The sequence below is a fragment of the Nicrophorus vespilloides genome, unplaced genomic scaffold (genome assembly GCF_001412225.1).
Source record: "Nicrophorus vespilloides isolate i.1.1-1 unplaced genomic scaffold, Nicve_v1.0, whole genome shotgun sequence".
NCBI classification, from domain to species: domain Eukaryota; kingdom Metazoa; phylum Arthropoda; class Insecta; order Coleoptera; family Silphidae; genus Nicrophorus; species Nicrophorus vespilloides.
This window is the reverse complement of record NW_017099944.1, coordinates 32625-42876: the sequence shown is the minus strand read 5'-3', so window position 1 is coordinate 42876 and position 10252 is coordinate 32625. Positions and strand designations below refer to the sequence as shown.

At 41.0% G+C, this 10252-nt stretch overlaps 4 protein-coding genes across 6 annotated transcripts; 1 reads left to right on the top strand and 3 right to left on the bottom strand.

Moving 5' to 3' along the window:
• Positions 1 to 311: 311 nt before the first annotated feature.
• On the bottom strand, positions 312 to 2598 carry LOC108566245 (venom protease-like). 2 transcript variants are annotated; one of them, XM_017926044.1, is made up of 7 exons: positions 2220 to 2598; positions 2027 to 2148; positions 1781 to 1969; positions 1336 to 1448; positions 1143 to 1255; positions 660 to 1074; positions 312 to 610 (listed from the first exon to the last, which is right to left on the bottom strand). In XM_017926044.1, the coding sequence occupies exons 2-7, from the start codon at positions 2091 to 2093 to the stop codon at positions 443 to 445; spliced, it is 1065 nt and encodes a 354-aa protein (XP_017781533.1). In that variant the 5' UTR covers positions 2094 to 2148; positions 2220 to 2598; the 3' UTR covers positions 312 to 442. The 2 variants fall into 2 exon arrangements, with proteins under 2 accessions (XP_017781533.1, XP_017781532.1); XM_017926043.1 differs by having other exon boundaries at positions 2027 to 2598.
• On the top strand, positions 2282 to 5242 carry LOC108566242 (fidgetin-like protein 1). Of its 2 annotated transcripts, none has more exons than XM_017926040.1 (6): positions 2282 to 2345; positions 3372 to 3534; positions 3590 to 4090; positions 4153 to 4573; positions 4623 to 5042; positions 5105 to 5242. In XM_017926040.1, exons 2-6 carry the CDS (start codon positions 3380 to 3382, stop codon positions 5225 to 5227), a joined length of 1620 nt encoding a protein of 539 aa, XP_017781529.1. In that variant the 5' UTR covers positions 2282 to 2345; positions 3372 to 3379; the 3' UTR covers positions 5228 to 5242. The 2 variants fall into 2 exon arrangements, with proteins under 2 accessions (XP_017781529.1, XP_017781530.1); XM_017926041.1 differs by lacking the exon at positions 2282 to 2345 and adding an exon at positions 3042 to 3246 and having other exon boundaries at positions 3371 to 3534.
• Position 5243: 1 nt separating this feature from the next.
• LOC108566244 lies at positions 5244 to 7316 on the bottom strand. The gene is made up of 8 exons (XM_017926042.1): positions 7047 to 7316; positions 6787 to 6987; positions 6572 to 6728; positions 6379 to 6509; positions 6207 to 6327; positions 5873 to 6152; positions 5666 to 5813; positions 5244 to 5603 (listed from the first exon to the last, which is right to left on the bottom strand). The coding sequence occupies exons 1-8, from the start codon at positions 7154 to 7156 to the stop codon at positions 5264 to 5266; spliced, it is 1488 nt and encodes a 495-aa protein (XP_017781531.1). The 5' UTR covers positions 7157 to 7316; the 3' UTR covers positions 5244 to 5263.
• A 54-nt stretch (positions 7317 to 7370) lies between these two features.
• Positions 7371 to 8974, bottom strand: LOC108566240 (UPF0415 protein C7orf25 homolog). Its single transcript, XM_017926037.1, has 4 exons — positions 8607 to 8974; positions 8221 to 8541; positions 7834 to 8155; positions 7371 to 7771 (listed from the first exon to the last, which is right to left on the bottom strand). The coding sequence occupies exons 1-4, from the start codon at positions 8766 to 8768 to the stop codon at positions 7371 to 7373; spliced, it is 1206 nt and encodes a 401-aa protein (XP_017781526.1). The 5' UTR covers positions 8769 to 8974.
• Positions 8975 to 10252: the final 1278 nt, after the last annotated feature.

Here is a 10252-nt window from a genome sequence, read left to right as displayed (position 1 = left end):
GGTATATCTCCTTCTCTCGAAGATGATAACCAGGTATCAATTCAAGCGCAATACATAGCTTCTGAATTGATTCAAGACCGTTTCGCATATGACCTTCACGAGGTTGCACCTGTTTCATACAGAATATGCTACGGATCTCGTTTTGATCCACTAGATTTACCATACGCTGTTTTATCTATCGAATCAAAATTAAATTCTATATTAAAAATCCTTCCAATTAATTATTTACTCGTATTTACTGCTATATTCAAAAAAAGATTATTATGAATTGCGTAGTTTTTTATTTATTTATTAATATCTTGCACAATAAAATACGGAACTACAACATCTATTATTATTTTTTGTTTGTTTTAGGAATACTTAAAACTAATTAATTTACGGAATGGCATCGAATTATACTTCAAATTTGAGGTGTAGTGTAGTAGTAATACATGACTACTTATTACGGCCAGACTTCGGATTCGATCCACTCAATGTAATATGAAACGCGGGTATAAACCCCTGGACTGTTGCTGATGCCGCAAGCTTTCCCAAATGAGGTAATCCCGAAAATGGTGTGACCCCTCTCGTAGTCGAGGTTCCGCCGTTGCAGAGGTCCACCGGAATCGCCCTGCAATTGTTCATCATGGTAACATGTTAAGATGTTTTGCGTTGCTCACCTGGCAGGTATCTTTCTTGGGGGCGCCGGCGCAAATCTGCCTGTCCTCGAGGATTCCGTTCGGAAGACGACGCGCGTTTACTTCGAAGGCTTGTCTGCAGGTACCGTAGTCCGTGTAGTTAATCATCACCTTCTGAAGGTGATAGGAGATGGTGCCGCCGAATTTCAGATGGCCCCAACCGGTAGCCGTGAACGTGCTCGGGGTGTCCCTGTCGGTGTTCAAGCAGGCGGGAATGACGTAGTCATTGATGATAACATCCCTGTCCAGTTCGATGAGTGCGATGTCGTTGTACTGGATGGGATGTTTGTATTCTGGATGTTTTATAGTCCTCTTCACGGTGAAGTCTTGAGGCTCTGCTTTATCGTCCGTTTTCTCTAGGTTCAAGTCCCCAAGACGTACGTATTTCACATCGCCCCTAATAACATATATGCCCAGCCCCCCCCCATTCAATTATTGCTTCTCGTTTCGTTTATATTTACTCACAGATCTTTACTTTTCAGACAGTGGCCAGCTGTTAGCACGAATCTCTTGCTGATGAGACTCCCACCACACCCCCAGGTCGGATGCGTTGAATTGTCGCCGTAGCCGAGAACAGCCTGGAGAACGAGAACAAACACAACAACCACCATCCAAACACAATTATTACGTATTCACATCGGATTTTAAGACCATATACCATGTGCGGGAATTCCTGTGCTAAAGAGTCATAACCACCGACGACTGCTGTCGGAGGTGGACCAGAGCCGGGTAGTCGGCCGTAGTTGGTGCTTATGTATATATTGTAGCAGTCTAAAGAGAGAGAGAGAGACAGTAAGAACCCATGCTAATATAAACCCCGAAAATAAGAAAGTTCTTTTTCAAAAATATATATAAAAATACTCGAGTTTTCCAGCTACATTTTTACACCTACCATGTGTGGAAATTCCCGTGTCGTTACGGGGTTTCCACCGATAATCATCTGAGCCCCGTCGCTAATAACCGGTCCGTAATACTTTCGACATTCTGCCAAAGAAAGAAAACAATTTCGACCAACTTACAAAATGCAATTCTCAATTTTTTCCGTTACGTATCCCCCCCGACTAGATTTTTGTTGATTGTTGTTCGTTTCAAGTTCAACTTACTTTCATTGCTCTTTTTTCCAGCGTTGCTGATAGTGGCCAAAACCGGAGGAGCTTCGCAGCAGACGATAGGTGTCTCTCCTTTATAGCCGCAGATCGGCGCCTGCTGGTTGATCTTCAGCAGCTCCAAAGCGCTCGGACAGTCCTTCACGGGCATGCAACGACCGCCCGATCCATCCTTCAGTTTGCAAGCTACAATCGAATCATTCGTTTAAATGATTGTATTGAAATGATAATAGCATGTCTTACATCTTTGCGCTCGGACGTCGTGGACGAGCGCGAAGCTCAAAAATGCGAGGATCCACTTCTTCGACATGCTTCCCTTGGAGCAGGTAGCTAAGAACTGGCTTTTCGCGCGTGGTCTCAACTCACTGAGAAATTCGCACATCACATTGAATACTTTATACACACTCGTACATTCGCGCTCGCTCACTCCACTCACTTTCCATCTTCGTCACTGTGACCATCGTCCTTCCTCAGAAGACACTTCTTGCACTTAATTGCTCAATTAGTTGGTCATGGCAGAGCAAGCATCGCCGAAATTACAAACAAACCGAGAAGCTGGGGGGTAATCATTTATTAGTATATTTACAACTACTCACCTCGGGCCATTGCGCAATTCCCTCGTATTTCTCCTCCTTATCCGACCTCTACTATCCGCCGTGATGCGATTCATTTATGCATCTCCCATTCCATTGTTTATTTCCTGTTTCGAGCCCCCCCGGGGAATTCTCTACGATACATTGTACCCACTTCCTTTCCCCAATTGCAGCAACAACAACAACAAACGTAACAAGAATCGAATGCTCTTGAATTATTTGATTTTTAGCGGAGAGCGCGTGAATATTAGCATATATGTAAAATAATAAGTATTTCTTTGTCTCTCTCTCTCTCCCTCTGTAATTATATATTGACATTAATGCGGATTCAATCTATTTTTAGTTGTTATTAACTTCTTCTGCGCATACTTTACTTGTATTTCGTATCGGTGGCAAAACGCGATTTGTTTTCTTTTTGTGTTCGCGTAATTATCGGGAATTTGTTCGTTTCTTGCGTATTTTCCAAGACCAACTATTTCGCAATATCGAATTGAACTCTACACGTCTTGTCTTGTCTTCTTCAATTTGTATTGCTTTTATTATTATTTTCGTTAATAATTTGCTTTATTTCGTAATGTTTGTAACTCAATCGCATTTATATTCATTGGCTCTTTTTAATCTTTGTTCTTTGAATTTAAATTTTCCCAAATTTTCTTAAAATTAAAGTTCTTTCAACACTAACTAGGAGATATTGATATGTAGTCCTCCAGTTATACTTTCCGTTAAAATTTTCATCAAGTTGCTCAGCATGTTAGCGTATTGGTGGTATTTGTTTTGAAAGTTGTTTGAAATCAATTCGTTTCGTATTTGATTTGAGAATACTTTTTCTTTGAATATTGGTGGACAAATCAATGATAGGAAATATATTAAGTAAGTTAATTATTACTTAAGTGGTGACGACAGTAGAAGAATACTAAATAATCCCGAATATTGAGTTGTAAGAGGTTATAATAGATAGATTCACTCGTTTACATGTATTCTATTTATTTTAAAGATATTTTCAATGAACATGGCTATGTTTGAGGATGGGAGCGATTTCGATAAACTCAAACTTATTTTCGAGGAGATGGAGACAAAACCACCCACCAATGTTTTCCAAGCGGCTGATGTCTGCAGAAAGGTGACAGAGTTAACAGACTCAACAGCTGAGAAAGAAAGGTAAGACAGAAATGTATGCCCATTATGAATGATCACTAAAGCAATATCATTTCAGCAATTTAGATGTGAAATCCAGGACGTATCTTCTGGCCGAAAACTTGCAGAAGTATTCAGAAGCCACCTCGTACATGTCCATTTATGATGACAAGATTAAAGAGCTCCTGGATTCAACGAAGAGCATTAACAATAGTTTCCAGTGGAAAAGCAACTTGCACAATGTTAATGTTAATAAAAGTATTGGAGTGGAATGCGGCCCAAATGACTTTCAAGCTATTTCCGCCAGCTTCAAGAAAGTTTCCAGCAAAAAAGAATTGATAAAACCGAAGGTTGCTGTTGCTAAATGTTTAGGTGGCAAGGTTGGCGTGTTGTGGAAACCTAAAGTTGAAGCGCCGCAGGACAATAGCGTGGGAAATACGTTCAGAACCGCAAGAGAGGAGTTGAATTTGCAGAATGCGAAGAAGTTTTCCGGGATTGTTCCACCTCAGAACAAAATGTTGGGGAAGAGACGTGGAATATCGTCCAAGTTCGTGTCTCCCATGCTTACCAATAATGACAGGTATTAAACGAACGCACACTTGATGAGAGGTATATCTATATATATTGGATAATGTTGTTTAGCGATGATAGCGGGAAGAGTCAGGAATCCCCCTCGTCTACTACCATCGTCGTAGATGAACGATTGAAGAATATCGATCCGAAGATGGTGGAGTTGATCAGATCGGAAATCATGGATAGCGGTACGGTCATCGGCTGGGACGACATAGCAGGTTTGGAGTTTGCGAAAACCGCTATACAGGAGGCCGTCGTTTGGCCGATGCTGCGTCCGGATATCTTCACCGGCTTGCGAAGGCCTCCGAAGGGAATCCTGCTGTTCGGTCCACCGGGAACCGGGAAAACGTTGATCGGAAAGTGCGTGGCATCGCAGAGCAAATCGACATTCTTCAGTATCAGCGCTTCTTCGCTGACATCCAAATGGATCGGGGATGGCGAGAAGATGGTCAGGGCGCTTTTCGCCGTCGCCAGATGCCATTTACCTGCGGTAATGCACCGATAGTTGTTCTTTATTAGCAATTAATTAAAATTTTCAGGTGATTTTCATCGATGAAATCGATTCGTTGCTCTCCCAACGCAGCGAGACCGAGCACGAGAGTTCGCGAAGATTGAAAACAGAGTTTTTGGTGCAGCTGGATGGAGCTACAACGAACAGCGACGAAAGATTACTGGTGATCGGTGCAACAAATAGACCACAGGAATTGGACGAGGCAGCGCGCAGAAGGCTGGTCAAGAGGTTGTACATTCCGTTGCCCGAGTTGGAGGCTAGACTGCAGTTGGTGCAACGATTGATGTTCACGGAAAATCATTCGTTGACAGACGAAAACATGAAGGAAATAGCAGCTCTTTCGAGAGGATACTCTGGCGCGGACATGCTCAATCTTTGCTCTGATGCGAGCTTGGGGCCAATAAGGTCCATCAATTTATCTCAGATAGAAAACATTCAAGCTTCCGAGGTGCGTGCATGCTGCATAAGACTTTTGCATACAGTATATAACTATGATTTTAAACTTTGTAGGTGAGGCCTGTGAGTATGCTGGACTTTAGGAAGTCTTTAACTCGCGTCAAGTCGAGCGTGTCTTCCAGAGATTTGGATTTGTTCGTGGAATGGGATAAGACCTACGGGTCTGGATGTCCCTAATTGTAGTAGGGTCTTATCGTCGCCACCAGTTGCTCCTTACTGTTCCCAGCGTAAGTCGCCAACTTTTTCTTGCGCCTCTTCTTCGCAGCGTGTTTTTTGTTGCATCTGGGGAAAAGTAACGTCCACAGAAAGTCGACGGTGAAGTAGCATATCTCGGTGGCGCTGATGAAGCTGACCCCAAGGAACAGAGCCAACGTTCCACCGATCGAAACTGCATTTAATTATATCATTATTTATTCTCTCTGTTCTTATTTTATAAACTTTCGATTTACCGACTAAATCTTCGAAACCGAACAAGACGTCTCTGTGGTACTTTGTTGTAGGCGGTAGCAAACCCCAACGAAACGTAATCCTTTGATCGAAATATCCATACTCCCTAATAACGTGAATGTTTAGATAATTCTAATTCGTTTGCGTTTCAATGATGTTAGATAATACCAGACTGTAATCTTGGGCACTTGCGGTAAATACGTGATCAAGTCGCAGGGCTGCGGACAGTTGCATCCCAGTTTGATGGGCGGTCCGGTAATCAGTTCAGAGTATTTGGCAACGCACTGCATCCCTTTTAGATCGCACACTTTGCCAGCTATTCAAAAGAAGACGTTTACTTTAATAATAAATACGTGTTCGGTGAGATAAATTTACGTAGGTTGTTGTAAAAGAAAGGCTTGCATCCGCACAATTTCAGCACCAGGCGATATCTGCAGGAGATGTAACAGATGCTGGCGCTGTACGCTGGAATGTCGCTGTTGATGGGCTCGTCGTCGAACCTGCACTGCCTCTGCGAGGGCAACAAGTAACGTAGGTTCACGCTCGCTATCGTCTCCTGCATCCTGTAATTAATCTCCAATTCTTCGCTCTCCTTCACGTGCAGAGGCTGCTCGCTGGTGGCGTGCGCGATGTCGTAGTACGAATGAATGTAAATCTGTAAAAATCATCTCTAACTCGACCTCTTCACTAATAGTAATTATTATTATACTTTTAGGGGTGCCAATGGATCGGAATCGTAACGAGCGTAGCACAGGCCGTTCAAATAATGGCATTTGAGAATTTCATCTTCGTCCGATGGTGATGATGATGATGAGTTGACGCCTTTCACACTGAAACGGTTCAAGTTGCAGCTCAATTATATTCTTTGATCTAATAATTACTTGAACGTAAAGAACTTGTAATATTTGATGTTGACCGAGAAGCAAATGCCCAGCTCGGTGATGACCAACTTCCAATCGGTCTTGGCGTTCGGATCGAATGTCACCAAAGTGCCGGTCAACTCTGGATGCACCTAGGTATGATTATAATATTATTTCTTATGTATTGATTGATTGATTGCTATTTGCTGTATACCCTTGCTGCCAGCTCGATGTAATCTAAATCGTTCAACTGCGGATCGTTGCGGTATCTCGCGAGCACGTGCATGTTGCCGTACGAGATGTTGGCTATGGCCAGGATAAAGTCGCGATAGTAGTCGTACCGGGGATGCGTGTCGTTCAAACCCCATTTTCTAACCGATTAATACAAGAGAATAGAAGGTGAGCGAGTATGTATGTGTTATTGCTTACTCCTCTATGTACTCGTCTATGAGAATGTCGTCCGCCTTGTGGATGAAGCAAGCTGTCGCAGATGGGAAAGGATTGAACCAATTCCTAAAGTCCTTCTGCAGTGAAACGACCGTCGGGTTTGCGTAGTAACGGGAAACGTTTTTCAGAGCCACAGCGACGGCGCCCGAAATCGCTGCCACGACGATCAGAACCCAAAACAATCTATGACTCACATTACATTTACACACCTGTACTTGTTCTTAATATTATGAATGTAGTACCTTTCCAACGGGTGTATTCTTGGGGCCGCAATGAGCGGCACCCCGTGAATCGTGGTGTTTTGCGCAAAGTATTTGATTTTCTCTAACGCACGTCTCTTCGTTTCGCCCATATTTCGTGTTCTGTTTCAGACTGCAAATGCGGATTCATTCGCGTCGCATTTAGATCTATTTAGATTAGAATTCAACCGAACGTAATTACTTTTATCGTTGATCTACAAATCGTTATGAGAAATTAACTTTTGTAATAGGTTTCAATTCACGAAATGCCAGTATTATAAGAGTAAATAATAATAATAATGATATTTTATTAAATAAGAACAATCCTCATTTCAGTCTGGCCTTCGTCGTTTCCTTCTGCTCCGTTAGAGCCCTGGACTCGTGCACCAGAACCACGAAGTGTATGCCCTGCTGCTTGGCGGCCCGTACGAATCCGTCGTTGGAGGTGACCGTGACTGCTTGGATGCGATCCCCGAATTTGAATATGATCAACGAACGTTCCTTCACTTTACCACCGATCGGTAAGGACTTGTCGGGCGTGAACTGTACGCTGTTGAAGAACTCGTTGTCTTCGTGATCCTCCGTATCCTCGACGGTCGCATCGTCCGGCAGAACTGTGATGGTTTCGATAAAATCTTCGCCTCTTTTAATCTCGTTCGGTCCACCGACCACGTGCAGAATCTCCCGGAAACTTTCGATGGCCGTCTCGCACGAGTACAGTTTCTTATCTGCAGACAGCAAATAAAATAAGCTCATTGTCTAATTGGAAATTTTCGTTTCAGAATTGTACCTTTGAAGAAAGCATCGAGCAACGTCTTGACCGGTCTCACGCATTCCCATTCCGCTTGCTGATTCAGGACGGGAACATCGAAGACGTACTTCATGCAGCTGCCGTTCGTGACGGAGCTGGTGTAGGCGAGCAGCGTGGAAACGTCCAGATTGACCTTCCTGATTCGAGACGTATTGCCGCTGGACAGCTCTGACGTCGGGTTGATATCGAACTCCAGATTGTCATCCACGTTGTCCAGCCTCTCGCCCTCCACAACTATGCCCATCGATTCCAGTTTCGAGCACAGCTTCGTTCCTATCCCATTGGCGAACACGAATCTGATCTAGAAATCCTATTCGCTCTCTCTCACTATCCTTCCAATTTTCGATTAATCAGGAATCTACGAACCTGCGGCGTCTGGAACAGGCACGGATACAGCTGGGCGCAGTCCAGATACTCCTCGGCCTGATCCAAAATGCTGCGAACGCCGTAACCTGCATTCCCCATGCATATTTGGCTCAAAGATTTCGGATTCCTTGCGACCACTTTGATCCATAGCAGACCCCCATCGCAGATCATGTCCACAACGATCTTGCGATCATCCAAATTGAAAGGTTTATTGACACATTGACAATTCTCTGTGTTTCTCAGCACCCCGACCAATGCAGAGAAATGCGTCAGATTGGAACACTGTAAGTGTTCCTTCTTTATCGAACTGCTCTTGTAAATCTTCAAACACAATTCCAAATTAAATAACAACAATTACAATCGTATATATAAAAATGTATATTTACTTTCTTCAAGAAGTTCAGCTCCTGTTTAATTTTCCTGCTCAACTTTTGCATTCCATCGAGATCGTCGTAACATTTTAACGAATCCAATAAGTTTTCAGCTTCTTCGATTTTCGATAAAGCAGAACCGATTAAATCCTCTTTAATCTCTTGCACCACCGACATCGCTTTGTAATAACTTTTCTTCACTTCACTTCTTTTACTTTTTAACCTAATTGCATTAATCCAATTTCCATTTGAGCATCTCTGTATACAGAGTTGCCTAACCTATTCCCGGTTCCTCCAGATGTTGACTTTCCTTGTACACGTGACAAAATCTTTCATTTGTATTCGAAACGTTCAGCAGAGATGTTGTGTATCGACAATGCTCTCTTCAATATATTTATTTGTAAATACCTGTGGCTGAAAAAAGGTAATTTATTTTGCTTTAATTAATTCGTTCATTATTTTATAAATACCTTTCGTATTTATATTGTGGCTTCTTGCAGATTTTCAATTAATTTTTAACCTTAAAAAAATAAGCGTGGGTTGCGCCATGTTTTTTTTTGTATATCATTTGTTGATATGATGTAACTAGATTTAATTACAATGATGATATAATTTACCAATGGATCCTACAGAAAATTCATAATGTTGATAAATGGAAACTGATTTCCACAATTCCAACGTACATCACTCTAATCATTGGACATTAACTAATTTGCATCTTATTATTTGTTACAGGATTTCATATATGATGGGTTGAATGCAAAATGATTTTAGAAATCATGGAAATTAATAAGGTAATTATTTGCATTGAGAGTTTCAAACTTGTTTTATATTCTATATGATGATATAATTTACCAATGGATCCTACTGAAAATGTTCTCAAATTAACAATGTTGATAATTGGAATCTGAACTTTCCATATTTAAAATTTAATTTCAAGTGGTTTTGTATATTTTTACTAAATATTATTTATTTGTGTTGCAGGAATATCTTTTATTAGCATGAGAGAACAATGGATGTAAATCATGCCAATAATTACACTTGATTTACCCAATCTTAATAAGGTAATAATTTTCATATCTATTTGCAAATTCTAAATAACTAAATGATGATATAATAAACCAATGGATCCTACTGAAATTGTTCTCAAATTCACAATGTTGATAATTGGAATCTGATTTAAACTATAAATTATGTTGTCGTTTGATCCTTACTTGTGATAATTACTAATTATTTTTGTTTTGTTTTCAGAAATCATATTGATTCTAGTTATCCAGGATGCACAGAAAAGGAAACTTAATTGAAGGAATGGAAGAGTAAGGTAATTTCATGCTGCTAATTAATATAAACGTTATAATTGAATTTGAATGATGATATGAATAACCAATGGATCCTACTGAAATTGTTCTCAAATTCATAATGTTGATAATTGGAATCTGACTTGATTACTGTATCATATTCAAACTTCATCAAATGAAAAGTTATCAATACTAATTATTGCTTATTGTTTTTTTGCAGATTCGAAGAATGGTCCAAATCTTGGCTTCATCGTCAGGAGAGAATTAATAAATGAATGAACATCAAGGTAATATTTATATAAATAATTTCAATGTTTGTGCGATTTAATTTTGATGATGATATAATTAACCAATGGATCCTAC

Coding starts and splice junctions, on each gene's coding strand:
- LOC108566245 (XM_017926043.1), bottom strand. CDS start 2,165: ATGTGCGAATTTCTCAGTGAGTTGAGACCACGCGCGAAAAGCCAGTTC. Junction 1,256..1,335: donor CACAGGAATTCCCGCACATG/GTATATGGTCTT, acceptor CTCGTTCTCCAG/GCTGTTCTCGGCTACGGCGA. Junction 1,075..1,142: donor TGTCTGAAAAGTAAAGATCT/GTGAGTAAATAT, acceptor ATATGTTATTAG/GGGCGATGTGAAATACGTAC.
- LOC108566242 (XM_017926040.1), top strand. CDS start 3,380: ATGAACATGGCTATGTTTGAGGATGGGAGCGATTTCGATAAACTCAAA. Junction 3,535..3,589: donor TCAACAGCTGAGAAAGAAAG/GTAAGACAGAAA, acceptor ATATCATTTCAG/CAATTTAGATGTGAAATCCA. Junction 4,574..4,622: donor CCAGATGCCATTTACCTGCG/GTAATGCACCGA, acceptor TAAAATTTTCAG/GTGATTTTCATCGATGAAAT.
- LOC108566244 (XM_017926042.1), bottom strand. CDS start 7,156: ATGGGCGAAACGAAGAGACGTGCGTTAGAGAAAATCAAATACTTTGCG. Junction 6,988..7,046: donor AGAATACACCCGTTGGAAAG/GTACTACATTCA, acceptor TGTGAGTCATAG/ATTGTTTTGGGTTCTGATCG. Junction 6,729..6,786: donor ATAGACGAGTACATAGAGGA/GTAAGCAATAAC, acceptor TTAATCGGTTAG/AAAATGGGGTTTGAACGACA.
- LOC108566240 (XM_017926037.1), bottom strand. CDS start 8,768: ATGTCGGTGGTGCAAGAGATTAAAGAGGATTTAATCGGTTCTGCTTTA. Junction 8,542..8,606: donor AGCTGAACTTCTTGAAGAAA/GTAAATATACAT, acceptor TTGTGTTTGAAG/ATTTACAAGAGCAGTTCGAT. Junction 7,772..7,833: donor GCTCGATGCTTTCTTCAAAG/GTACAATTCTGA, acceptor TGCTGTCTGCAG/ATAAGAAACTGTACTCGTGC.